This window comes from Tupaia chinensis, unplaced genomic scaffold, assembly GCF_000334495.1.
Source record: "Tupaia chinensis unplaced genomic scaffold, TupChi_1.0 Scaffold140845_1, whole genome shotgun sequence".
In the NCBI taxonomy this organism is placed as follows: Eukaryota; Metazoa; Chordata; class Mammalia; order Scandentia; family Tupaiidae; genus Tupaia; species Tupaia belangeri.
Window position 1 is genome coordinate 1,046,920 of NW_006200713.1, and position 21,991 is coordinate 1,068,910.

General features: G+C 39.6%; 1 protein-coding gene across 2 annotated transcripts in view; it reads left to right on the top strand.

The window, feature by feature from the left end:
- Nucleotides 1-21,991, top strand: part of GPCPD1 (glycerophosphocholine phosphodiesterase 1) — a 65,736-nt gene that overhangs the window by 38,896 nt on the left and 4,849 nt on the right. For both annotated transcript variants that reach the window (XM_006162832.3, XM_014581854.2), the window contains 9 exons: nt 547-601; nt 5,879-5,971; nt 7,550-7,627; nt 8,270-8,309; nt 10,742-10,803; nt 12,729-12,794; nt 14,558-14,694; nt 15,514-15,649; nt 16,800-16,960. In XM_006162832.3, coding sequence (XP_006162894.2) covers nt 547-601; nt 5,879-5,971; nt 7,550-7,627; nt 8,270-8,309; nt 10,742-10,803; nt 12,729-12,794; nt 14,558-14,694; nt 15,514-15,649; nt 16,800-16,960 — 828 coding nt within the window. The remainder of the gene's footprint in view (nt 1-546; nt 602-5,878; nt 5,972-7,549; nt 7,628-8,269; nt 8,310-10,741; nt 10,804-12,728; nt 12,795-14,557; nt 14,695-15,513; nt 15,650-16,799; nt 16,961-21,991) is intronic.

A 21,991-nucleotide genomic window follows, 5' to 3' on the forward strand; every position in this document is an offset into this window, starting at 1 on the left:
ACGCATGCGCTCGCCAGACAGACAGAGAGAGACATCGAGACAGAAAGCGAGAAATCACCCCCCCCCGGGGGGATGGTCATGTCGCAATCCCTTCTCTTCCATTCTCCTCTCGGGATCTTGGGCACGCATGCACACGCGCCTGGAGTGAGTTCTAAGCTACCGGGTCCGGGATGCGAACTGCGATCGACTACGTGGGAGTCCAGCGACATAGCCATTATGCTAACTGCTGGTTCCCAAGGGTTGTTTTTGTTTTTTTTTTTTTAAACATTGGCTATTTTGCTTTTCTCCAAGAGAAAAGGGCAGGGGAAGCATGTGCTATGGTAGAATATATCTGTTCTCGGCTTGTAAATACCATAATCAATTATAACTCGTATTTATGGAATATATATGCACACCAACCAAGTGATGGTCACAGTCATTTTGGGGATGGCAAAATTAGCCTCAAAATAGAGTAAATATTATTTCCATTGTTGAAAGTACAGTTGGCTTCCTCATTGCATTTTTTTTTTCTTTCTGTAGTTAATGATAAATATATTTCTTCTCTAGGATGGCAAAAGTTCAGGAAAATACAATTGCTTCTTTAAGAAATGCTGCTAGTCATGTAAGTAACTTTTCCTTTTCTAAGCTTTGAACTGATAAGGTAGAGAGCATGGCTGGGAGAGTCTCCTCTCTGCATTAATAGTTAAAAAGGAAGATGATTATGCTACCTCTGGGATATATTTCTGAGTGAAGATGAAATAGCTGCTGGCATTTTTACTTAGATCGGTGGTGGTGATTGGGAAAAAATAGTAGAATCATAGACATTCTCTTTTTGAGATAAATTTTGAGTAACTCAAGCATGAAAAAGATTTCAGTTGAACATTAAATTTCCCTATCCAAATAATGTACTTTGGAAATGCTTATAGAAGGATTTGATGGTGATTTTGTGTCACACTTTAAAAATGTATCTCCTTCAGCATATACGAACTTGATTACATTGAATCCAACTTGAATATGCTCAAATTTCCTAACTTTTTTCTTTTTGCTTATTGCTGTTGGTCTCTCTTTAGTTATCCTAATACAACACTCCCCTCAGTACTTCTTGTTGAGCTGGTCTAGTATTGGTGACTTCTTTCAATTTTTCTTTATCTGAGAATACTTTTATTTATTCTTCCCATTTGATGGATAATCTTGCTGGATATAGTGTTCTTGGTTGAAATTGTGGTTCTTTTAATGTTTTGTATACATCTTCCCATTCTTTCCTTGCCTGCAATGTTTCAGTTGAGAGGTCTGATGTTAGCCTAATGGGATAACCTTTATAAGTAACTTGATGTTGGGACCAGCAGTTAGCATAATGGCTATGTCGCTGGACTCCCATGTAGTCGACCGCGGTTCATGTCCCGGACCTGGTGGCTTAAAACTCACGCCGGGCATGTATGCGTACCTACCCAAGATCTTGAGAGGAGAATGGAGAAGGGATTGCGGCGTGGCCATTCCCCCTGGAGGGTGAGTTCTTGCTTTCTGATTCTCTGTCTCTCTTTGTCTGTCTGGCGAGTGCACACGCCCTATAGCAAAAACCTCTTTAAAAAAAAAAAAGTAACTTGATGTTTCTTGCCATTTTTACAATACTATTTTTGTCTTTAATTTTTACCAATCTGGCTATGATATGCTGGGGGGAAGGATCTTTTTTGGGAGAGATTTTCGCTATAGGGTGCGTGCGCTAGCCAGACAGACAGAGAGAGGCATAGAGACAGAAAGCGAGAAATCACTCCCCAGAAGGGATGGTCACGCTGGAATCCCTTCTCCTCCATTGTCCTCTTGGGATCTTGGGCACGCACGCACATGCGCCCAGCATGAGTTTTAAGCCACCGGGTCCGGGATGCGAACCGTGATCGACTACGTGGGAGTCCAGCGACATAGCCATTACGCTAACTGCTGGTTCCTGGGAAGGATCTTTTTGTATTGATTCTTTTTGGGGTCCTTTTTATTTTTTGGGTCTGGGTTTCTCCATCTTTCTTTATGGAAAATTATCAGATAGTATTTCATAGAAAAGTTTTCCATCCCTTTAGCAGATTCTTCACCTTCTGGAATACCCAATATACGGCTATTTGGGCATTTCTCATTGTCTCTGGTGTCTAGAATTCCCACATGTTGTCCTCATTCTGGGGGGTAGTTGTATTTCATTCTTTTTGATGATTTGGTCTCTGTTGGAAACTTTGTCTTCACGGTCAGAATTCTCCCTTCTGCATGGTCCAATCTGCTGATAATGCTTTCTAGGGAGATTTTAATTTCTTGTATTATACTCTTCATTTCTAGAAATTCTTTTTGATTCTTTTTTAGGTTGTCTTTTTCTTTATGAAATTACTCTTTTCATGTCCTGAAATGGTTTTCTTATTTCCTTGATAGTCTGTTTTCTCTTAAATTTCATTGGGTTTTGTCGCTACGAATATTTGGAATTCTTTTTCTGATATTTCTGTGTATTTCTCTGTGCTATTGTTGGTGAGGGGCTACTACGCTCACCTGGGGGAGAGTTACCCTCTTGTTTTCTCATGTTCCTTCATGTTCTGTGCTGGTTTTTGGTCACCTTATGCAGTATTCACTTTTTTCTCTTTATTGGAGTAGATTCTGTAGTACCGGTAGAGGAAATTTCACCATTAGTTCCCAGGTGTGTTCCCACTGGAGGGCTATGTCTCCCAGGTCAGCAATTAGAGGTAACTTCAGGTGCTTGGCTTCTCTACCAGATGTTCAGCTCTTGATGAGGTGGTAGCAAGCTAAGGAGATAGAAGTTAGTGAAGAGGATCAAGTCACATGGGCTGGTGGTATACCAAAAGTTCCAAAGTTACTGCGAGGCCCCAAGCATGGACTCACTTGACTAGGCCTACCCAGACCACACTCAAGTCTCCTAGAAAGTTACTCCGAGGCCCCAAGCATGAACTCACTTGAGAAGGCCTACCCAGACCACACTCAAGTCTCCTAGCTCCTCAGTGGAGCCAGCAGGTAGCATGGAGGGTCTCGACTCCCACATAGTTGACTATGGTTTGAGCCGAGGCCCCAAGCATGAACTCACTTGAGAAGGCCTACCCAGACCACACTCAAGTCTCCTAGCTCCTCAGTGGAGCCAGCAGGTAGCATGGAGGGTCTCGACTCCCACATAGTTGACTATGGTTTGAGTCCCAGACCTGGCACCTTGAAAATCACACTGGGTGCATGTGTGTGTGTGCCTAAAACCTCAGGGGAATGGAGCAGAAGGGATTGCAGCATGGCTATCCCTCCTGGGGGAGGATTTCTTACTTTTCCTCTCATTGTCTCTCTGGAAAATCATGCACCCTATGACAAAAATGTTTAAAAAAAAATTGTCACCAAGTAAGCTTGAGTAGGCACATGTTTAACTTTATCAGTGATATGAGCTAACATCTGTTATAAGACATACTGTTTTCTTATTTTAACCTCTTTAAAATTGGAATGGGTCTTTGAGTCACAGTTTGCTACCATTTTTCTCCCTAATAGTGGTATTATGAAATAATGATGCCATTTATAATTGATAATGTCTCAAATTGAGTATAGTAATTGTGTATGTGTGTATATTAACTTTTTCTTTGTTTATTTTTAATTTGACCAGAGAGGGACAGAGTGAGAGAGCGAGAGGGAAAGTGAGAAAGCTAACCTCCAGGTCCGGGACTCAAACTGGAGTTGGCCATGTGGAAGTCTAGCACCCTTAACCACCACGCCAGCTGCTGGCTTCAGTGTATAGTAGTTATCTCAATGTTTAAAAATATTAATATAGTTTGTCTTTGTGCAGAAAGAAGGATATCAGTCTAAGTACAAGAATACTTCCAAAAGTTAGTGGGAAAATGGAATTGAGGTGTGAGTTGATTTTGATGCAAAAATTTTGAAATCTATACATGGATTTTTTCATAATATCCATTTCTATGCATTTCAAAGCAGTGTAAGTTTATCGTAGTTAACTAATAATTAAACGTTTCAAGAGCTGTAAACATGTGATGGCCCACTTACAGAATTTTCAGATTCTTCGTACTTTTTATTTATTTATTTATTTATTTATTGAGAGAGATTTTTGCTCTAGGGTATATGCACTCACCAGAGAGACAGAGAGGGATAGAGAAGCAAAAGGCGAGAAATCACCCCCAAGGGGGATGGCCATTCCTCAGTCCCTTCTCCATTCTCCTTTCTGGCTTTTGGGCACACACACACACGCACGCGCCTGCCTTGAGTTTCAGACCTCTGGGTCCAGTGCTTGAACCATGGTCGGCAATATGAGAGTCCAGTGACGTAACCATTACAACATCTGCTGGTCTTTCTCTACTTTTTGAAGGAGGATTTCATGAGCTGCCGTATTTCACTTTCTGAGGAATTCCTTTATAACTCATGATCACATTTTTAATGTCTTATTTTAATTATTAATAGCTTATTGGCTTAATGTTTGTAACATATCGTCGAAGATATTTTGGTTTATTATTGGCTTATTTTTTAAAGCCCACACATGCGTTTCGGGACTAAGTTTAATCTCTTAGTAAAACTATCTTCTAAAAGGATGATGACTATGTAAAATGAAACATTCAAACTAGAAAGCTACAACTTACAGTGTTTTACTAGTTAAAACTACTTATGGATTAGGGTTTGTCCTCTCTAGTAGAAGTGGTTTGTGGTAATCTCTTGTATAAAACAAGAGAAGGAGCTGTTTCCTGTTTGTTAAGCAGGAGGCAGGCTGTATAGCAAGCCTCTCAGCTCCTTCGGAATGGCTGTGGTCCCCATGTGCTCATAAGCTGAGCATCCTCTTGTGACCTAGAGCCAGTGTTGGGGTGGAAACGCATCTCTCCATCCTGGTTGCATGCTTCAGTGGGTCACAGTTCGTGACATGACAGAATTCTCAGATCTCGCTTGCTTCATTTTAGTAGATGTACACATTTATATGCCAGGTTATGTTTACAATCTTTATTTGGATTAATTCATAGGGCAGAATAGATCTGACTGTTCAAAATACATCTTTAGCTGTTATTCCTGTCCTGGCTCATATATTTAGGCTTCCGTCAGGCAGTTTGGCACATGCGTCCTTCCTTTTGCCTGCCCCTATTTTCTCTTTCTGTTGAGCAGCAGTCGTAGCTTCCTCTGTACTCTGCTCTCTTGGTAAGAAAAGCTGTAAAGAGTACTGCTTACTTGTACCAAGGGATAGAGCTAAGAGGCTCTGCAGCTTATTCTTTCTTTTTTAAGACATTTTTGCCTTCGTGTGTGTGTGTGTGTGTGTGTGTGTGCTCACACAATGATAGGGAAAGTGAGAAATCAGCGCCCAGGGGGAAGGGCCATTCAACAGTTCTCCTCTATTCTCCTGTCAGGATTTTGGGCACACATACACTCACACCCAGTATGAGTTGGAAGCCACTGGGTTCAGGACTTGAACCGCAGCTGACAATGTGAGAGTCCAGAGATGTAACCATTACGCCATCTGCTGGCCCCATCTGCAGCTTATTCTTCTCATCTTTGAAGTTCAGCTGTCCAATTCCGGTATGCAGGAGCAGCAAGGCGAAGACGCTCTGTGCTTTAGGCTCCTGTCGGTTCCACTGCTGCTAATAGCAGTATAGAGATGACCCTGTGAAGGCTCTCTCACTGCTGCTGAGGTGCCCCTGGGTGTTTTCAGGTGGATTGTTGCCCATGTTTTTGCTAGGAAAGTTGTGCTTTAGCAAAAGAGAAAAAAAATTGTTGTAAGAAAAGAAATGATCTTTTAGAAAAAGTTTGTAGCATCAAATAATCAGTGAGGAGATTTTCTGTTTTGGTGTACAGGTCTATAATGTCATAGCTAACTGTAAATTTCTTATGTCCTCTAGTTTTAGATATATTGTGCATCAGATGTTTTTCAAATGCTTGTTTCCTTTACTTCTGTCAGGGTGCAGCCTTTGTAGAATTTGATGTACACCTTTCAAAGGACTTCGTGCCTGTGGTATATCATGATCTCACCTGTTGTCTGACTATGAAAAAGGTAAGTTGAAATGTCTTCAATTTATTGTTAGGTTAGAAACTGGGAAGATTGTTTGATTTTAAATTATTTAATAGAATTGGTCGATTTATTTTCTTGATGAATTACACCACTGAGAGAATGAGAAGAAACCAATATTGAATGCCTAGAGCAGGGTCACTGTAATGCTGGATTTGCTTTTTTATGTTACTAATGAAGTATTCCAGTCATTTCTGTATCGGTCCACCACTGTTCATATATAGAGGTGGGAGGAGAGGGTGTCATAATGTTTGTGTCCTAAGCTCCCACCCATTTCTGCTTCAAGCTTGTTTTCAAATTAATGGGTTCGTATGATTCGACTAATGCAGGAAGAGCCACGGTGGAAAATTAGCAAAATGGTGTGGAGTCAGCTGGTGAAGGGCCTCGGTGAAGGGGCATGTGTGTCTGCCCAAAATCCCAACTAGAGGGAGGGATCTAGGAGAAGGGATTGTGGAGTGGCCATCTCCTGTGGGGGTGCTTTCTCAATTTCCCTCTTTCTCTCTGGCGAGTGCATACATCCTCTGCCAAATTTGAAAAAGAAAAAGGTTTATTCATCTCTTTTTCCTATCAGAGACAGAAGGACAGGCACTCCCAGCAGGTTCTTCAGACTGTCTGCCAGTCTCAGGCAGCCCTGATTGTAGGCATACACATGACCAATATTCAGGGAGGTCTTGGGAGGTGAACCTAGGACCTTTCCTATATGGGTCCAGTTGCATTACTACTGTGTCATCACCTGTCTGGGCAGATCATTTATTGGTGGTACCTTCATTCATTTCCACCGTGACATTTGATTATCCTATATGGCATTAAAACCTAGTAAAACAGATTCACTTGTGAAAGAAACATGAGAGATCATTGTGTATTCTTGATGATAACTAATCAGACAGTTTTTTTCATGATAATTTGTGTAGCTACTATTTTTTTTTTCTCTTTTATGGGATAGAGGGGAGAGAAAAGAGGGAAATGGAAGGAGACAGATAGATATTTCTGATAGAATCTTGCCCTGTTGTTCCTGCTGCTGAGCCTCCCAATTAGCTAGGATTACAGGGGCGTGTCACCATGCCCGGTGTGTTCACATCAGCCCAGGAACCAAACCCTAGGCCTCATGCTCCTTCCAGCTTCTGAGTGGCGGCACTGTGTACCACTGCACTGGGCCTGTGTGGCTGCTCTTTTTAACCAAACAAGTTTAAAAGACTTAAAAAAGTTTAGAAATGTATTGACAGAAATTAATCCTTTATAGTACTTGCATGTTGATTTCCTGGTCATATAGCATAGATGGGTGTTAATAAAATGTATGCAGCATGGCAGAAAATAGGGGATGCGATTACCGACTTCATGCTGTCCTCAGTGCCACAGCTTCCTCCTAGCTGGCTTCTTCCTCCAGGCACTCCCCACCTGCATTAAGAGCAGGGACGTGGCTGTGACTACCTAGGCGTTGTTCTCATTGTCCAGTAAACTGACATGATAGGCCTGTCTAGTGTTGGTAACAATTCCAGGCCCATCTTTCTATTTAAATTAAACCTATGTTCTTTTTTTTTTTTTAATTTTTTTTTTTTTTTTTAGAAATTTGATGCTGATCCAGTTGAATTATTTGAAATTCCAGTGAAGGAGCTAACATTTGACCAACTCCAGTTATTAAAGGTAGTACTAATACCCTAAAACGTAAACAATACTTTAGTGTCAGGACCACCTGTACTTGTCTATGTACAGTTCTCTTTGCACACAAGGATGACTGTATATTCAACACATGGAGCTTATGGTTTAGTTTTCTAAAGGAAAATGAATGAGTTGTTCCGATCCGTCTGTCCTCTGACGGTTTGTGTAGACTCCATTGGTTTTTACGTTCATGAGGGGCCTTAGGAGCTAACCCTTCTCATCCACAATCTTAGCCCTTCTGTATATAGCTGTCACTGTTTTACAATAGGCCTTTTATGTGGTCATTGGTTTTCGTACATTTTATTTCTAGGGCTTTTGTATATTTTGTTATACCATGAAGTTCTACACGGCTGCTCTTTCTGTTTCCGTTAGATGCCTCAATAAATAAATGGTCAAGATAAACAGTTTCCTAACTTACCAATTTTTTATATTTTTCCCTACTTGGGTATTCGATCATGATCTTATGTGCATGATCTTATAAAATATACATATACAGTAGTCGGTGCTTATTCTTATTTCACTGGTAATGGTCTTTTCTAACTGACTCGCTTTTCAGGTTATAGTTTTGTTAATCATCTCTTCATAACCTAGACTGTTTTCTGATGGCTCTGTGTGTGTGTTTTCTAGCTCGCTCATGTGACTGCGCTAAAATCTAAAGATCGGAAAGGTACAGTATGGAAATACTCTTTTGTATTAACTATTTCCACCTTCATTTAATCTTAGTTATATAGTTTTCAACTGATGTCATGTATAGCAACCATCTTATTACTTTTCTTAGCTTAGTAATCAAAGACCGTTACGGTTTTGTGCTATTGATCTTTCTAAGCCTTTTAACCAGTTCAGAGTATTGAGTAGCTCAGGTATAGAATCTGGCTCCAGAACAGGAGTTTGAACCAGCTCTGTCAGTTTGCCAGTTATGCCCGTGGGCAGGTGACTTTAATTACTCTGTGCCTCAGTTTCCTCACACCTCGTCCTACCTGCTATGTCCCTTACATATGGCTTTCCTCTCCTTTGGAGCTTTAACAGTTTATACCATTCATTTAAGCCTCACTGCATCCTTCTAAAAAAAAAAACCCTTTTTGGGGGCCCAGCAGGTGACTTGATGGTTAAGGCACTAGACTCTCACATGCCCCACAGCAATTCAAGTCCTTGACCTGGCAGCTTGCTTTCCCACTTTGTCTCTCTCTGGTGAACACTCATGCCCTGTAGCAAATGAGAAAAATAATAATAAATAAAATTAATTAATCTAAAAAAAACTTTAAAAAAACTATAGGGTGCATAATGTTTGCTTAAGAAAGTTACAGACAGAGAAAGCATCCCCTGGGGAGATGACCGTACTGCATTCTCCTCTCAGGATTTCGGGTGTGCACACATATACACTGTGTCTTTCAATAGGCTGGGTCTGGGATTTGAACTGTAGAGTCAGCCATATGGTATCTTGCACCTTAAACCACACCACTGAGTGGTCCTTTAAACCCTTTAGTTTTGGGAACCAGCAGTTAGCGTAATGGCTATGTTGCTGGACTCCCACGTAGTCAACCGTGGTTCGTGTCCTGGACCTGGTGGCTTAAAACTCAAGCCGGGCGCATGTGCGTGCGTGCCCAAGATCCTGAGAGGAGAATGGAGGAGAAGGGGTTGCGGTGTGACCATCCCCCCTGGGGGGTGATTTCTTGCTTTCTGTCTCTATGTCTCTCTCTGTCTATCTGGCAAGTGCACGCACCCTATAGCAAAAAACCTCTCCAAAAAAAAAAAAAAAAAACCTTTAGTTTTGTATACATTCTATCTCTTTAACTAGAATTGAGGCCTCTCAAGGGCAGGAAAATATTTTTATATTCCCAGCACTTTTATACTGCTCTGCATTTTGTGGGTACTCAATAGATATGGCTGGAGAAAATTTTTTTAGAAAAATCATGACTCATTTTGCATAGAAAAACAGAAAAATATGTCATGACTACAATTTGAACACTCTTATGAAGAAATTTTGAAATGTTTGAGACTTCAGAAATTATCCCTAGATCATTAATGTGACTGTATTATTCTGTGACTGCTTATAAGAAAATGAATTTTACCTTTAATTAATTTTACTTGTTTTTTTACTTGTTTTTTTATACAGTTTGGTTTTGTTTGTTTACTTTTTAGAAAGAAAACCTTAAGTATTTTTCTATTTTCGAAGAATTTTTTTTCTGTATCTCTTAAGATATATTTTGCATTAAATGATAATGGTTACTAGAATAAAACAGCTGTGTGTTTCCTTAATTTCTAATTTTTGAGCAGATTTTGATATTTCAAAAATCTTAGCAAATGACACCTTAATTCTGTTGAGAAGTAATAAGCTACTGCTATGTCTACTTTTAAAAGAGTAATATTACAATTTTTGTAAGAAGATAATCGAAAGAAACAGAAGATTCACACTTTGTTGCAAACTAGTCTTCATGAAAGACAACTTATTTAGAAATGATTCCTTTTTTAAAAGAGAACTGTATATTATTACTATTATTGTTATTATTATTATTATTAATTTGGCCAGAGAGAGAGAGAGAGTGAAAAAGCAAGCTACTAAGGCCAGGATTAAAACTGCATTCAGCTACATGGGAGTCTAGCATCTTAACCACCACGTTACCTGCCCATCCTAAAATGATGCCTTTTTTTAATTGCCAGAGGGCTTGTGTGCTTACCAGAGAGAGACAAGAGGGAGAAGGAAAGAAGAGAAAGTGCCCCTCCATGCTACAATCCTCTTTTCTCCATTTCTCTTTCCTGTCGGGATTTTGGGTACCAATTTAACATCCCCTAACATGTTTTCCAAGCTGCCTGGGCTAGGATTCAAACTGTGGTTGGCTGTGTTGGATCCAGCTCCCTTATCCACTAGTCTGTGGATCTGGCCTAGAAAGTGGGGTTTTTAAGCTGAAATATAATAAGTACAAGAGCCTTCAAAAATATTATGTATAAAAGAATCTCAGTTATTTCAGTGTGTCCTTGTACACCTGTTCACCGCCAACCCTCACCCTGTCTTCCTGCTTAGTTTTGTCATAGGGATTTAGGAAAAGATCTTAGTAAAGTAGTGGTGTTTTATTTACTGAGTTTTATCATTTAAAATTTCAGAATCTTTGGTTGCGGAGGAAAACTCGTTTTCTGAAAATCAACCCTTTCCTTCTCTTAAAATGGTAAGTTTCTTAAGGAAAACTTGAGCATGGTTATCTCATTAACTCTGTTATGTCTGAAATGTTTAATTTGGTCTCTGAAATGGTCAATAAAAAGACTGTCAAAAACCCTAACATAAATATATCACCATTGGTGCTTGTAGGGTGAAGGTACGTTCTTGGGAGCACCATTTTTTAAGAGTTCTTATCTGCTCAAATGAATAAAATTCCCATGACAAAGGGTTAATTTGGTAAGAATAGCAAATTCTCATATTTTGTGTATGAGCAGGAAGGAGAGGGCACAGAGAATGGGTGGGGAGAAGATGTGATGGTGGAAGAGGCATTGTTACAATGCAGTCTTGCACCACATACAAAGTTTTGGTCAAAGACAATGGCTGTGACGATTCCAGAAGATCGTAATAGGCTGTGCCATGTGGCCTGGGTGTGCAGGAGGCTATCCATCCCGGTTTGTGTAAGGGCACACTATGAGCTTCGCAGAACAGTGCATTCACCTAATGATGCGTTTCCCTGTCATTAAGCAACACGTGTCTCTATTTAAAATTGTTCAGTAGCTTTTAGACAGAAAATGGTTTTTTTTTGTTTTTGATTTTTTTTTTTTTTAAGAACTATTTATTCAACATGAATTTTGCAAGAAACAGTGGAGAGTTAGAAAGCAAGCCACCGGGTCCAGGACTTGAAACATGGTAGCTCATGTAGGAATTCCAGCATCTTAACCACCATGCCATCTGCTGGCCCCGACAGAAAAGTTTTTCAACCAAAGAAAATAAGTACCCTTGGGAACAGCAGATTGCGTAATGGTTACACTGCTGGACTCCCACATAATTGACAGTGGTTCAAGTCCCGGACCCGGTAGCTTTAAACTCACACCAGATATGTGTGTGTGTGCGTGCCCAAAATCCTGAGAGGAAAATTGAAGGAGAAGCTTGCTTTCTGTCTCTCTGACTCTCTAGCGAGCACACACACTTTATAGCAAAAATCTCTATTAAAAAAAAAAGTAAGTAGCCTTATTAAAATGATACACAAATTTTAATAACTCACCCTGTAAAATATAATTAAAAAATAGTCTGAAGATTTTAAAAACAGGACTCATTTCACACAGGAATACCTTTTTTTTTTTTTGCTATAGGGCACTTGCGCTCGCCAGACAGACAGAGATAGAGAGACAGAAAGCGAGAAATCACCCCCCAAGGGGGATGGCCATGCCGCAATCCCTTCTCCTCCATTCTCCTCTCTGGATCTTGGGCATATACGCACATATGCCTGGCGTGAGTTTTAAGCCGCCGAGTCCGGGACTCCAACCATGATCAACTATGTGGGAGTCCAGCGACATAGCCATTACGCTAACTGTTGGTCCCAAGAATACCTTTGACAAATAAAAGATTATACTGAGGTTTTCATTCAGGGTTAACATCTTTTCTTGGGGGGTAGTTATCCACATAATACTATTTTTTTTTTAGCATCTTCACCTTCAAAGCAAGCTAAAAAAGATGGCTTTTTACATACTCATATCTTAGGAAAGTAGATTGTTACACCTGAATGCAATTTAGGAAACATGACAGATGCCTTCTTGAATTTATTATGTTGCCTGTCTTATTATAGCTTGCTGTGGCTGTTCAGTAGTAATGGTGGGAAGGACGTTAGGTCAAGGAGTGGTGGTGGTGAACTGTCAGCTATCACATATGTTGCCTGAGGATGCCGCCCTTGCTGTTAAAGCTTTTTGACTTTCTTATTAAATGTAATAATCATCAGCCTGATGTCAGTTTGAGTATGAGAAAAGATAGTGGTTTATGCTTAAAAAAAACCAAAACACCAAGCATTTTATCCTTACTAGTGATATATTTTAATTGTTTTTTTAAAATAATTTCTTTTTATTCTACCATTTATCTCACCAACTAATCAAAATTGGCGATCAACAAACAAAACTTCAGGTTTTAGAGTCTTTGCCAGAAGATGTAGGATTTAACATAGAAATAAAATGGATCTGTCAACAAAGGGTAAGTCATTCTCTATGTAACACATTCTTTCCTCCCTACCCCTGTTTAGAGATTCTTTTTTTCTCCCTGACTCTTTTTGCTTTAATAGAATAAGTGAAACTGAAATCTTACTGTGACTTCTTCCAGGAAGCATGGTCCTTATTGGACCTTTTGTTTATTTTTTTTTTAAAGAATCATTTATGTACTTAATTCCATTTGTTGTTATTATTTTTCAATTTGACCAGACAGACAGAGAGAGAGAGAAAGGGAAAGCGAGAAAGGAAGCCACCAGGTCCAGGATTCGAACCATAGTTGGCCATGTGGGAATCCAGCACCCTTAACCACCACACCACCTGCCAGCCCCTTATTGGACCTAATAAATATAGCATGTCGTACACTTATAGTGATATATGAGTACTTAAAATTAATGATGGCTATATTATCGTGGGAATTTCAGTTTATATGCGTGTCTTGTGCACATTAACGTGAATGGCTTCTGTCATTGTCTACTCATGCAGTGGACAGTTGTAAGACTCTGATGCAGTTTGTATTTTCTTAACTCCCCTTAAGCATGTTTTAAATACTTTCCTAAGCAGTTTTCTGTTGTGTTACAGGAGCACCTGGGATCCAAACCCAGACCTCCCATGTGGTTCCAATATCACTCAGTGGCCCCTACTGCCTGTATCACTGGGTCTGAGCCAGGGCACACATTTTTTGAGTGATGGAGACAAGCAGTGGACAAAGAATGAGGCCCTGTTTCTCTAGACCGAATATTCTAAGCATGTCAGGGAAAACTGTAAATACCTAGCTACTGATTATATCAGAGGGGGATATGTATGAATGGATAGGCTGTGTGGTAAGAGCGTTACCATAGGGTGGAGTGAAATATTGGAAACAGTCAGTTCAGGTATCACAGTTATGCAGTTGGAACAGTATTCCGGAGGTGGTTGGGACAAATTTAACACCTAACATTTGAATGTCTGGAACTGACTCTTTGTGTCTTAGTCATAATTATTGAATTATTTTAGTTACTTTTCAGAGTTTCTCAATATGCCTAAGATGTAAGCAATGAAATTTTAACTAGTAATTTGTAATTATAAGGACTTTTTTGTAATGTATTTGCAGAGTTGTACCCTGAAGTTTTCAGTATTATATCCAAATATTTTAAAGTCACAGCACACTGTAAATTTCTAGAGTTTCAGCTTTCATTTTGCTAACTTAAAGAGAAAGTCTATTGATGGTGTAGTTAATCACTTTTATTTTTTATTTTATTTATTTATTTTTTTAAAGGTCATGTGCATTTACCAGAGAGAGAGAGAGAGAGAGACAGATACAGAGAGAGGGAAAGTGAAAGATCACTCCCCGGAGGGAAGGGCCATGCCACAATTCCTTCTCTTCCATTCTCTGTGGGGCTTGGGGCACGCGCGCGCGTGCACACACACACACACACACACACACACACACACACACACACATACACACACATAACCTGGCATGATTTTCAATCCATGGGGTCCAGGACTCAAACAGCAGTCAGTCATGTTGGAGTCCAGCACCTCAACCACCACACCACCTGCTGGCCCTGTTATGTGAGCATATGTGATTATAATCACTTTGCCACCACTAAAAAGCTGTGTGGTCTTGGATGAATCACTTAATTTTTTTAGGTCTTTGGTTTCATCATCTGTAATATAAAAGTCGAGCTCCAGATGCTTTCAAGAGTTTTACCTACCCCTTTGATTTTAGGGTATGTAACGCTTTCTTTTTCGTTTTCCTTCACATAGGATGGAATGTGGGATGGTAACTTATCAACATATTTTGATATGAATTTGTTTTTGGATATAATTTTAAAAACTGTCCTAGAAAACTCTGGAAAGAGGAGAATAGTGTTTTCTTCATTTGATGCTGACATCTGCACAATGTGAGTAATACTCGATGTTTTCTCCTTTGCTTTTAAGAATGTTTCTAGAACTTAGGGCAAAAGCCGTAGCTGGAAACGGGAAGTTTGTCCAGATTTCCCTTGATTTGTTCTGTCAGTGAGGCTGTATATAGTCTCATTTCCCCTTTGTTACTGTTTTGTGGGGCGCTTTCCTCTCCTGTGAAACCCGTACCTACTAAGTTATAAAGCCTCACACCCTGGCTTCATTTCATAGCCATGTCATGGCCTCTCCCCAGATTGGAAGCCCTTAAGAATTTGCTCATTGCACATTTCTGAGACCATTTTAGCCCTTGCCTGTAAATTTTTTTTTTCTTAATATTTTTGCCAGCAAGCACATCTATTCACCAAGCAGAGAGACAGATGGAGGGGATTTGGGACATGCTGCAGTCTCTTCTCTATTTCTCCATCCCATTGTTGGGATCTGGGGCATGTATACACATGCACTTGGCATGTTTTTCAAGCCACTGGGCTGGGATTGGGACTACAGTTGGCTTTGTGAGGTGTATTGGGTCATCGGGAAAGTCATGACCCATTTTTGCATAGAAAAGCATAGAAAAATATGACTTTCTCAATGACCTAATAGCTCCCTTAATCATTAGGATATAGGGCTGTGCGTCATCAGATTTTTATTTTTTTATTTTTTGATAGAAAGAAAATGCATTTTTAACATTATTTCAGTAATAGGATTATGCTTTTGTTTACTTTCTTTATACTTTTAGTATTAGTATTTTCTAACATTTCAAAATAGAGGACTACAGTTCTCTCTCCGATACATAGTATTTTTTAAATTGTCTTTTTCAGGGTTCGGCAAAAGCAGAACAAATATCCCATATTATTTTTGACTCAAGGAAAATCTGATATTTACCCTGAACTTATGGACCTCAGATCTCGGACAACCCCTATTGCAATGAGCTTTGCACAGTTTGAAAATCTACTGGTAAGTTATGTTTCAGTTTTGCTTTCTAAATTTTCTTTTGTTTTTGTTTTAGAGCAGCAGTAAATAGATCTTATATTACTTTACATGTCTAGTGGCCAAAGTTTTTTGGTTTTTTTTTTAAGAGATTTTTGCTATAGGGTGCGTGTGCTTGCCAGAAAGACAGAGAGAGACAGAAAGTGAGAAATCACTCTCCAGTGGGGATAGCCACGCTGCAATCCCTTCTCCTCCATTCTCCTCTTGGGATCTTAGGCACGCACACACATGCGCCTGGCGTGAGTTTAAGCCACCGGATCCGGGACTAAAACTGTGGTCGATTACATGGGAGTCCAGAGACATAGCTGCAACATAGCCATTACACTAACTGCTGGTCCTGAGTGGCCAAAGTTTTGACTGTTGTAAGCAAATAACTCTACTTAAAGAGGATATTAAATCACTGAATAAAAAAGTTAAATGAAAATAAGTAAAAATTTTCTTGCAGACCCACATTAAGTTTTTTAGCTTAGTTTATTTTAATTAATAAAATGAATTTTTTTTTTCCAATAAGAATGAGATAGAGATAGGTCCTTTAATAGGAGCTCACCATGCTGTAGTCCTCCACCCCAGCCTCCCTGCTAGCCAGGGTTACAGGCGTGTACCACCATGCCCAGTGTGTCCAGGTTGGTTCAGAATCCAATCCTGGACGTTCCAGGGGCCTTCACATCAGGCAGCATTGCAGTGGCACCTGTGCCACCACAGCTGGGCCACGTTTTGTCGTTTAGTTTTCTGAGTGGGTTTTATGAAACATTTAAAATGGTTAGGCTGTAAACTTGTTTTATATATAGCATTCCATCATCGAAAGGTTTTGCCCACACATTCAGTATCTATGTTCATTTCGCGACTAATTTTTTGGTTTTTTTTTTTAATGTAAAAATGCATCATAACTTTTCCAATAACCCAATAACTAATATATTATGAATATGTGCATGTATGAATGTATGTGCATGTATGTACCCATTGAAAAGAATAAGATTTTAAAAATTATAAGACAGTTCTAACAGTGTCTTTCCCTGCCTGTTCCACTTTAGAGAACACTAATGTAGAGTAGTAAGGGCATTAACAATTGCAGTTCATTGATTACTTTTTCACAAACAACTGGGTTTTCTTGTTTTAGGGTATAAATGCACACACTGAAGACCTGCTGAGAAACCCATCCTATATTCAAGAGGCAAAAGCTAAGGGACTAGTCATATTCTGCTGGGGTGATGATACCAATGATCCTGAAAACCGAAGGAAATTGAAGGAATTTGGAGTCAATGGTCTGATTTATGATAGGTATTTGTTTTTTATGAAAAATTTTCATGGAATGTTAGAAAAAGTATAGTTTTATTTTATAAAATTGTAAATAAAATTACATCTACTTAAGTTAAAATTCTATAGTTCTCCCTGAAGTTTATTTTGTCATTTGTCGTTGGGAGTTTTCAAACTCTGAATTGCACTAGAATTGTTTGGGAAGCTTGTTAATAACTTAAATGACTGGACTCTAACCCAGGTGTGTGCCAAATCACCTTGGGGGTAAAGGTGGCTGCCTGCCCCCAGATCTCTTTTTGGTTCCTACCAACATTCTGTCCCTTCCAAGATCTCTTGGAAATCTCATTCCATTTTGTGGATTTTCCTTTTATTCCAATATTTATACATCTCCAACTCAGAGCATTCCAGGGACCTACAGTTTTATATCCATGTATAGATCAAGCCTGTTTTAAAACATACCTCCCTTGGATTTACTCCATAGCTCCATTTGTCTTAAATTATGTCTGGTTTTAAAATTACAGCCCAATAATTCTTGCCTGCCTGCCTTTTAAACCATTGGGTCATTGGGAAAGTCATGATGCATTTTTGTATAGAAAATACTTTCCCAGTGAAAGTCATGATGTATTTTTCTATACAAAAATGCATCATGATTTTTCTGATGACCCAATATTCGGTTAATTTTGCATGAAGCAGCATGACTCATAACAACTCATTAACAACTCAAGTGTTGACTTTAGCACATTTTTGAAGGATTTATTTATTTATTTTTAGGAAGAAGGAGTGATTGCAAATATTTTCAGGTAATAAAAGGTATTGTGAGATACCATTATACCACATATAGCTTTGTAGGGTGTTCAGGTTTTAGGCATATCCTTCATCTTGGGGTCTTACTTGGTTGGAGCGAGATACTGACATGTCATGGAGAACAGGAAGATATGATAGGTGCTAAAGAAAATTCTTGACTTCGAGCTTTACAGGAGAAGAATTGGCATGGGATGGTTAAATTTGCTTTGACAGGATTTGCACTTTAGGCAGAGACAAAAACATGAATCAAGGCAAGACTGGTGAAGGTGTGGAGGACTTTAAGGAGGTAGCTAGACAATGTGTTCTTACATGGGTCTGATGGGAGGTAATGTCGATTATGTTAGAAGTGAATTTTACCTCCAAAAGTGATTTTTTGCTTTTTAACTTTCAGTCCCAAAATTACAGTATATATTGGGTTGTTGGGAAAGTCATGTCATGCTTTTCTATGCAAAGATGCATGATGACTTTACTGATGACCCAGTAGTTTAAATAGTCTAATAGTTCTATAAGATTTATAGTAAAAACATCAGTCCCTTGTGTCTGTTCTGTCCATTGTCCCTGGTCAAGTCCCTGTCTCTGCCCACCACCCCTGCCACTAGCTGTTTCTTCTAAATACTTACCTCTGTATTTCTAAATAATGTGCCCATGCCATTTTCTGTTTCTGTTTCTGTTTTGTTTTGTTTTGTTTTAATTGTTAGAGGGTACATGTATTTGCTAGAGAGAAGCACCCCTTATAATGGGATATGGTTATGGGATGTGGTTATGCCACAATCCTCTTATATCCATTTTTCTGTCTTAGGAATATTTGGGGCACATGTATATGCACCTTGTGTGTTTTTCAAGTTGTTGGGGCTGGGATTTGAACCCTGGTCAACGATGTAGAATCTGACTCCCTTAACTATTGAGTGGCAGGGTTGCCCTGCCTATGTTGTTTTCAAAAAGTTCTATTTATTTTATGAGAAAGAGAGAAAAAGAAAGATAAGTGCTCGTAATAGGGTTCCATGCCTTGACACTGTCTCAAAACTCCCCCACCCCCATCCTTCACCTGTTCCAGCCAGCTGGGATCACGGGCACACCCATGCGCATCAACTGCAGCTTGACCCAGGAACAAACCTCGGTCTTCTCAGTGCTTTCAGCATCTCAGAGCACTGAGATACCACTGCATCCCACATTGCCTTCATCATTTCTTCATTATCAAATTTAGATGTTTTATGCAAGATTTCAAATAATTAGTGATTTGGAGCCTTTGAGGCATTTTGAAAAATTGTTTTATTTAACTTTATTTATTTTAATTTGACCAGAGAAGAAGAGAAAGAGAGAGACAGTGAGAAAGCAAGCTGCCAGGTCCAGGACTTGAACCATGGTCAGCCATGTGGGAGGCCAGCGCCCTTAACCACCATGTCATCTGCCGTCCCCTTTAATTTCTTTTATACATTCAATTGCTATACATCACTTACTTTGTAAAGTGAATTTTCCCAATGTCAATATACTTCACACCAGTTCAGCTGAGGATATTATACACATATTTGTCAACAGATAATAATCCATTTCTGTGTCCCATAATGTCTGGCCTCTCTATTTTTCTCCTTAATGTCTTTCCTCACACTCTCCCCCTTCTAAGTTGTACATGCATTCATTCTCTCTTCTTCTACAGTCACAGGATTTGATCTGTGGGGCGCAGTGGTGGCCACAGGAGTGGTCTGCACCTTCTACTGCACACTGGTATGTCAAGAACATTATTCTTGCTTTCATTCTACCCACTTGCTTTGCAAAATAAAAAATTCCAGCAGTTGTATGATGCCCGCTGAGTTGTTTCTACCTACTGTTCTTCTCCTGACCTCCTGCAGTATAACTCTTGTAAGGAATATTTGGTCTGTGGTAAAATGAGATCCTTTATACCACACCCTATAGCAAAAATCGTTCTTAAAAATTATAATAAAGGCTAAGATAGTCATTATTATTTAGCTTTTATTTAGCTTTCTCCAATGGTTATGGTCTAATTTTGTTATCAAGATAATAGCAGCTTCATAGAATAACTCGGGCAAGTCACTGGATTCCCATGTGGCCAGCCAGGATTCGAGTCCCATACCAAGTGGCAACAGACAGACATTTTATTTTATTTAAATTTTTACCATAGGGTGCACGCTTGCCAGAGACAGAGAAGAAAAGTGAGAAAATAGTTCTCTGGAGGATTGGCTATGCCACAGTCCCTTCTTTTCTATCCTTCTCTTAAGGTGTTTTATTTCAAGTCACTAGGCCTGGGACTCGAACTGTGCAGTTGGCTCTGTGGGATCCAGTGCCTTAACCTCCATGTCATCTGTTGGCTCAGACACCATTTTTAAAGAACATTGCCATTAGTTTTGAAGTCCTAGTTTGTGTCTGCTTAATCCCATTTCCTTATCTCCTCCCTCAGACATAACTAATTGTCAAATTATTCATATTAAAATGTTTTGGGAACCAGCAGTAAGCGTAATGACTATGTCGCTGGACTCCCATGTAGTTGACCATGGTTCGCGTCCCAGACCTGGTGGCTTAAAACTCACGCCAGGCGCGTGTGCATGCATGCCCAAGATCCCGAGAGGAGAATGGAGGTGAAGGGATTGCGGCGTGACCATCCCCCCTGGGGGGTGATTTCTCGCTTTCTGTCTCTCTGTCTCTCTCTGTCTGTCTGGTGAGCGCACGTGCCCTATAGTGAAAACCTCTCCAAAAAAATAGTTTTAATCTTATTTCTATTCCTAAATAATATATCGTTTAGATTTACATAGTTTAAAACCTTGTCGTTATTCTGTTCTTTAAATTACTCCATATTGTTGCATAAAATGTAAATTATTTTTGTGCTCATGTGGTCTTCCGTTGTATGTGTCTGTTACCATTGATTCTCCTATTTAAGACTATTTAAGAACATTTAGGTTGTTGTCAGCTTTTTGCTATGAGAGAGAAGACTGCTGTGAACATTTCTGACCAGGTCTCCCAGAACACTTGTGTTAGGTTTCTCCAAGGCAAACTTTTTTGATCTCGACACATTTTATATTACAACCCAGTACGCACAAATGTATATGTCTATAATTGTGTATGGGGGGGAGGGGGGAGGCTTCATTTTGCCTCCGGTGCCCTGCAGTTCCGTAGAGGAAGGTCTTGTTCCAAGTCTGCTTTTACCTGTTGCACTGGGCCCTTGCAGTCTGTGAATACATGTCCTTAAACAGCGGGGGAACTTTTTTGGTTTAATTTTATCCATTTTTAATAAAAGTTTGTGTATAAGATTATTTTACTCCTGCATCTTCTCATTTGTTTCTTTTTTATATCTGCCTTTTCCCTTTCCTACCTGGCGAGACTTGGCTTTCCGTTCAAGGATCTTTTTACAGTCTTTGTCTAGTTTTAGCCTAGTGATGACCACCTTGCTGGTGTGAATACACACATGGACAGTTGTGCCATTAGCCTTTCCTGCTGCACCTGCTTGGTGCAGATGACATAGTTCTTCCTGTAAACGTGGACTACTTTGCCAGTTTGAGACTTTATAGTGTCCTCGTTCAGATGGGCATGGATCGATCATTGTACTTTTCTGCCTCAGCCCTTTGGGAAGAGAAGACAGACTCTTTCTGTGGATGTGGGAGGGTGCATTGGAATGCCTTTCATGGCTCTTGCTTCAGTCAGAAGTCACAAAAGGATTCAACCTCATTTTGGCTGCTGCTGCTCCAGCAATGTCTACAAAAGAGAAGGGTGTGGGGATTTTTATCAAGTTTATTTTTTTCTTTCTCTCTCTCTCTCTCTTTTTTTATTTTTGGATTTTTTTTCTTTATAGAAATCTTTTTGCTTGTATCATAATGTTCTTTGGACTAGACTCTTATCCTTTTTTTTTTTTTTTTTTTTTTTGCTATAGAGTACATGCACTCACCAGAAAGAGACAAAGTGAAAAATCCCCTGCCCTCCCCAGGGGATATGGCCACACCACAATCTCTTCTCTGTTCTTTTCTTGGGATTTTAAGCATGCATTCACCTGGACCCAGCATGAGTTTTAAGCCACCAGGTCTGGGTCTCAAACTGCATTTGACCATGTGGGAGGCCAGTGCCTTAACCACTATGCCACCTGCTGGCCCCATTTACTATGTTCTATCTTTATCTTACCTTCCACTGTTCTGTTGAGTTTTTCATGCCTGCTATTGAGTTTTTGATTTCTAAGGATAGTCTTTAGTTCCTCCAAGTACACACACACACACACATTTATACATACATACATATATATGTGTATACATA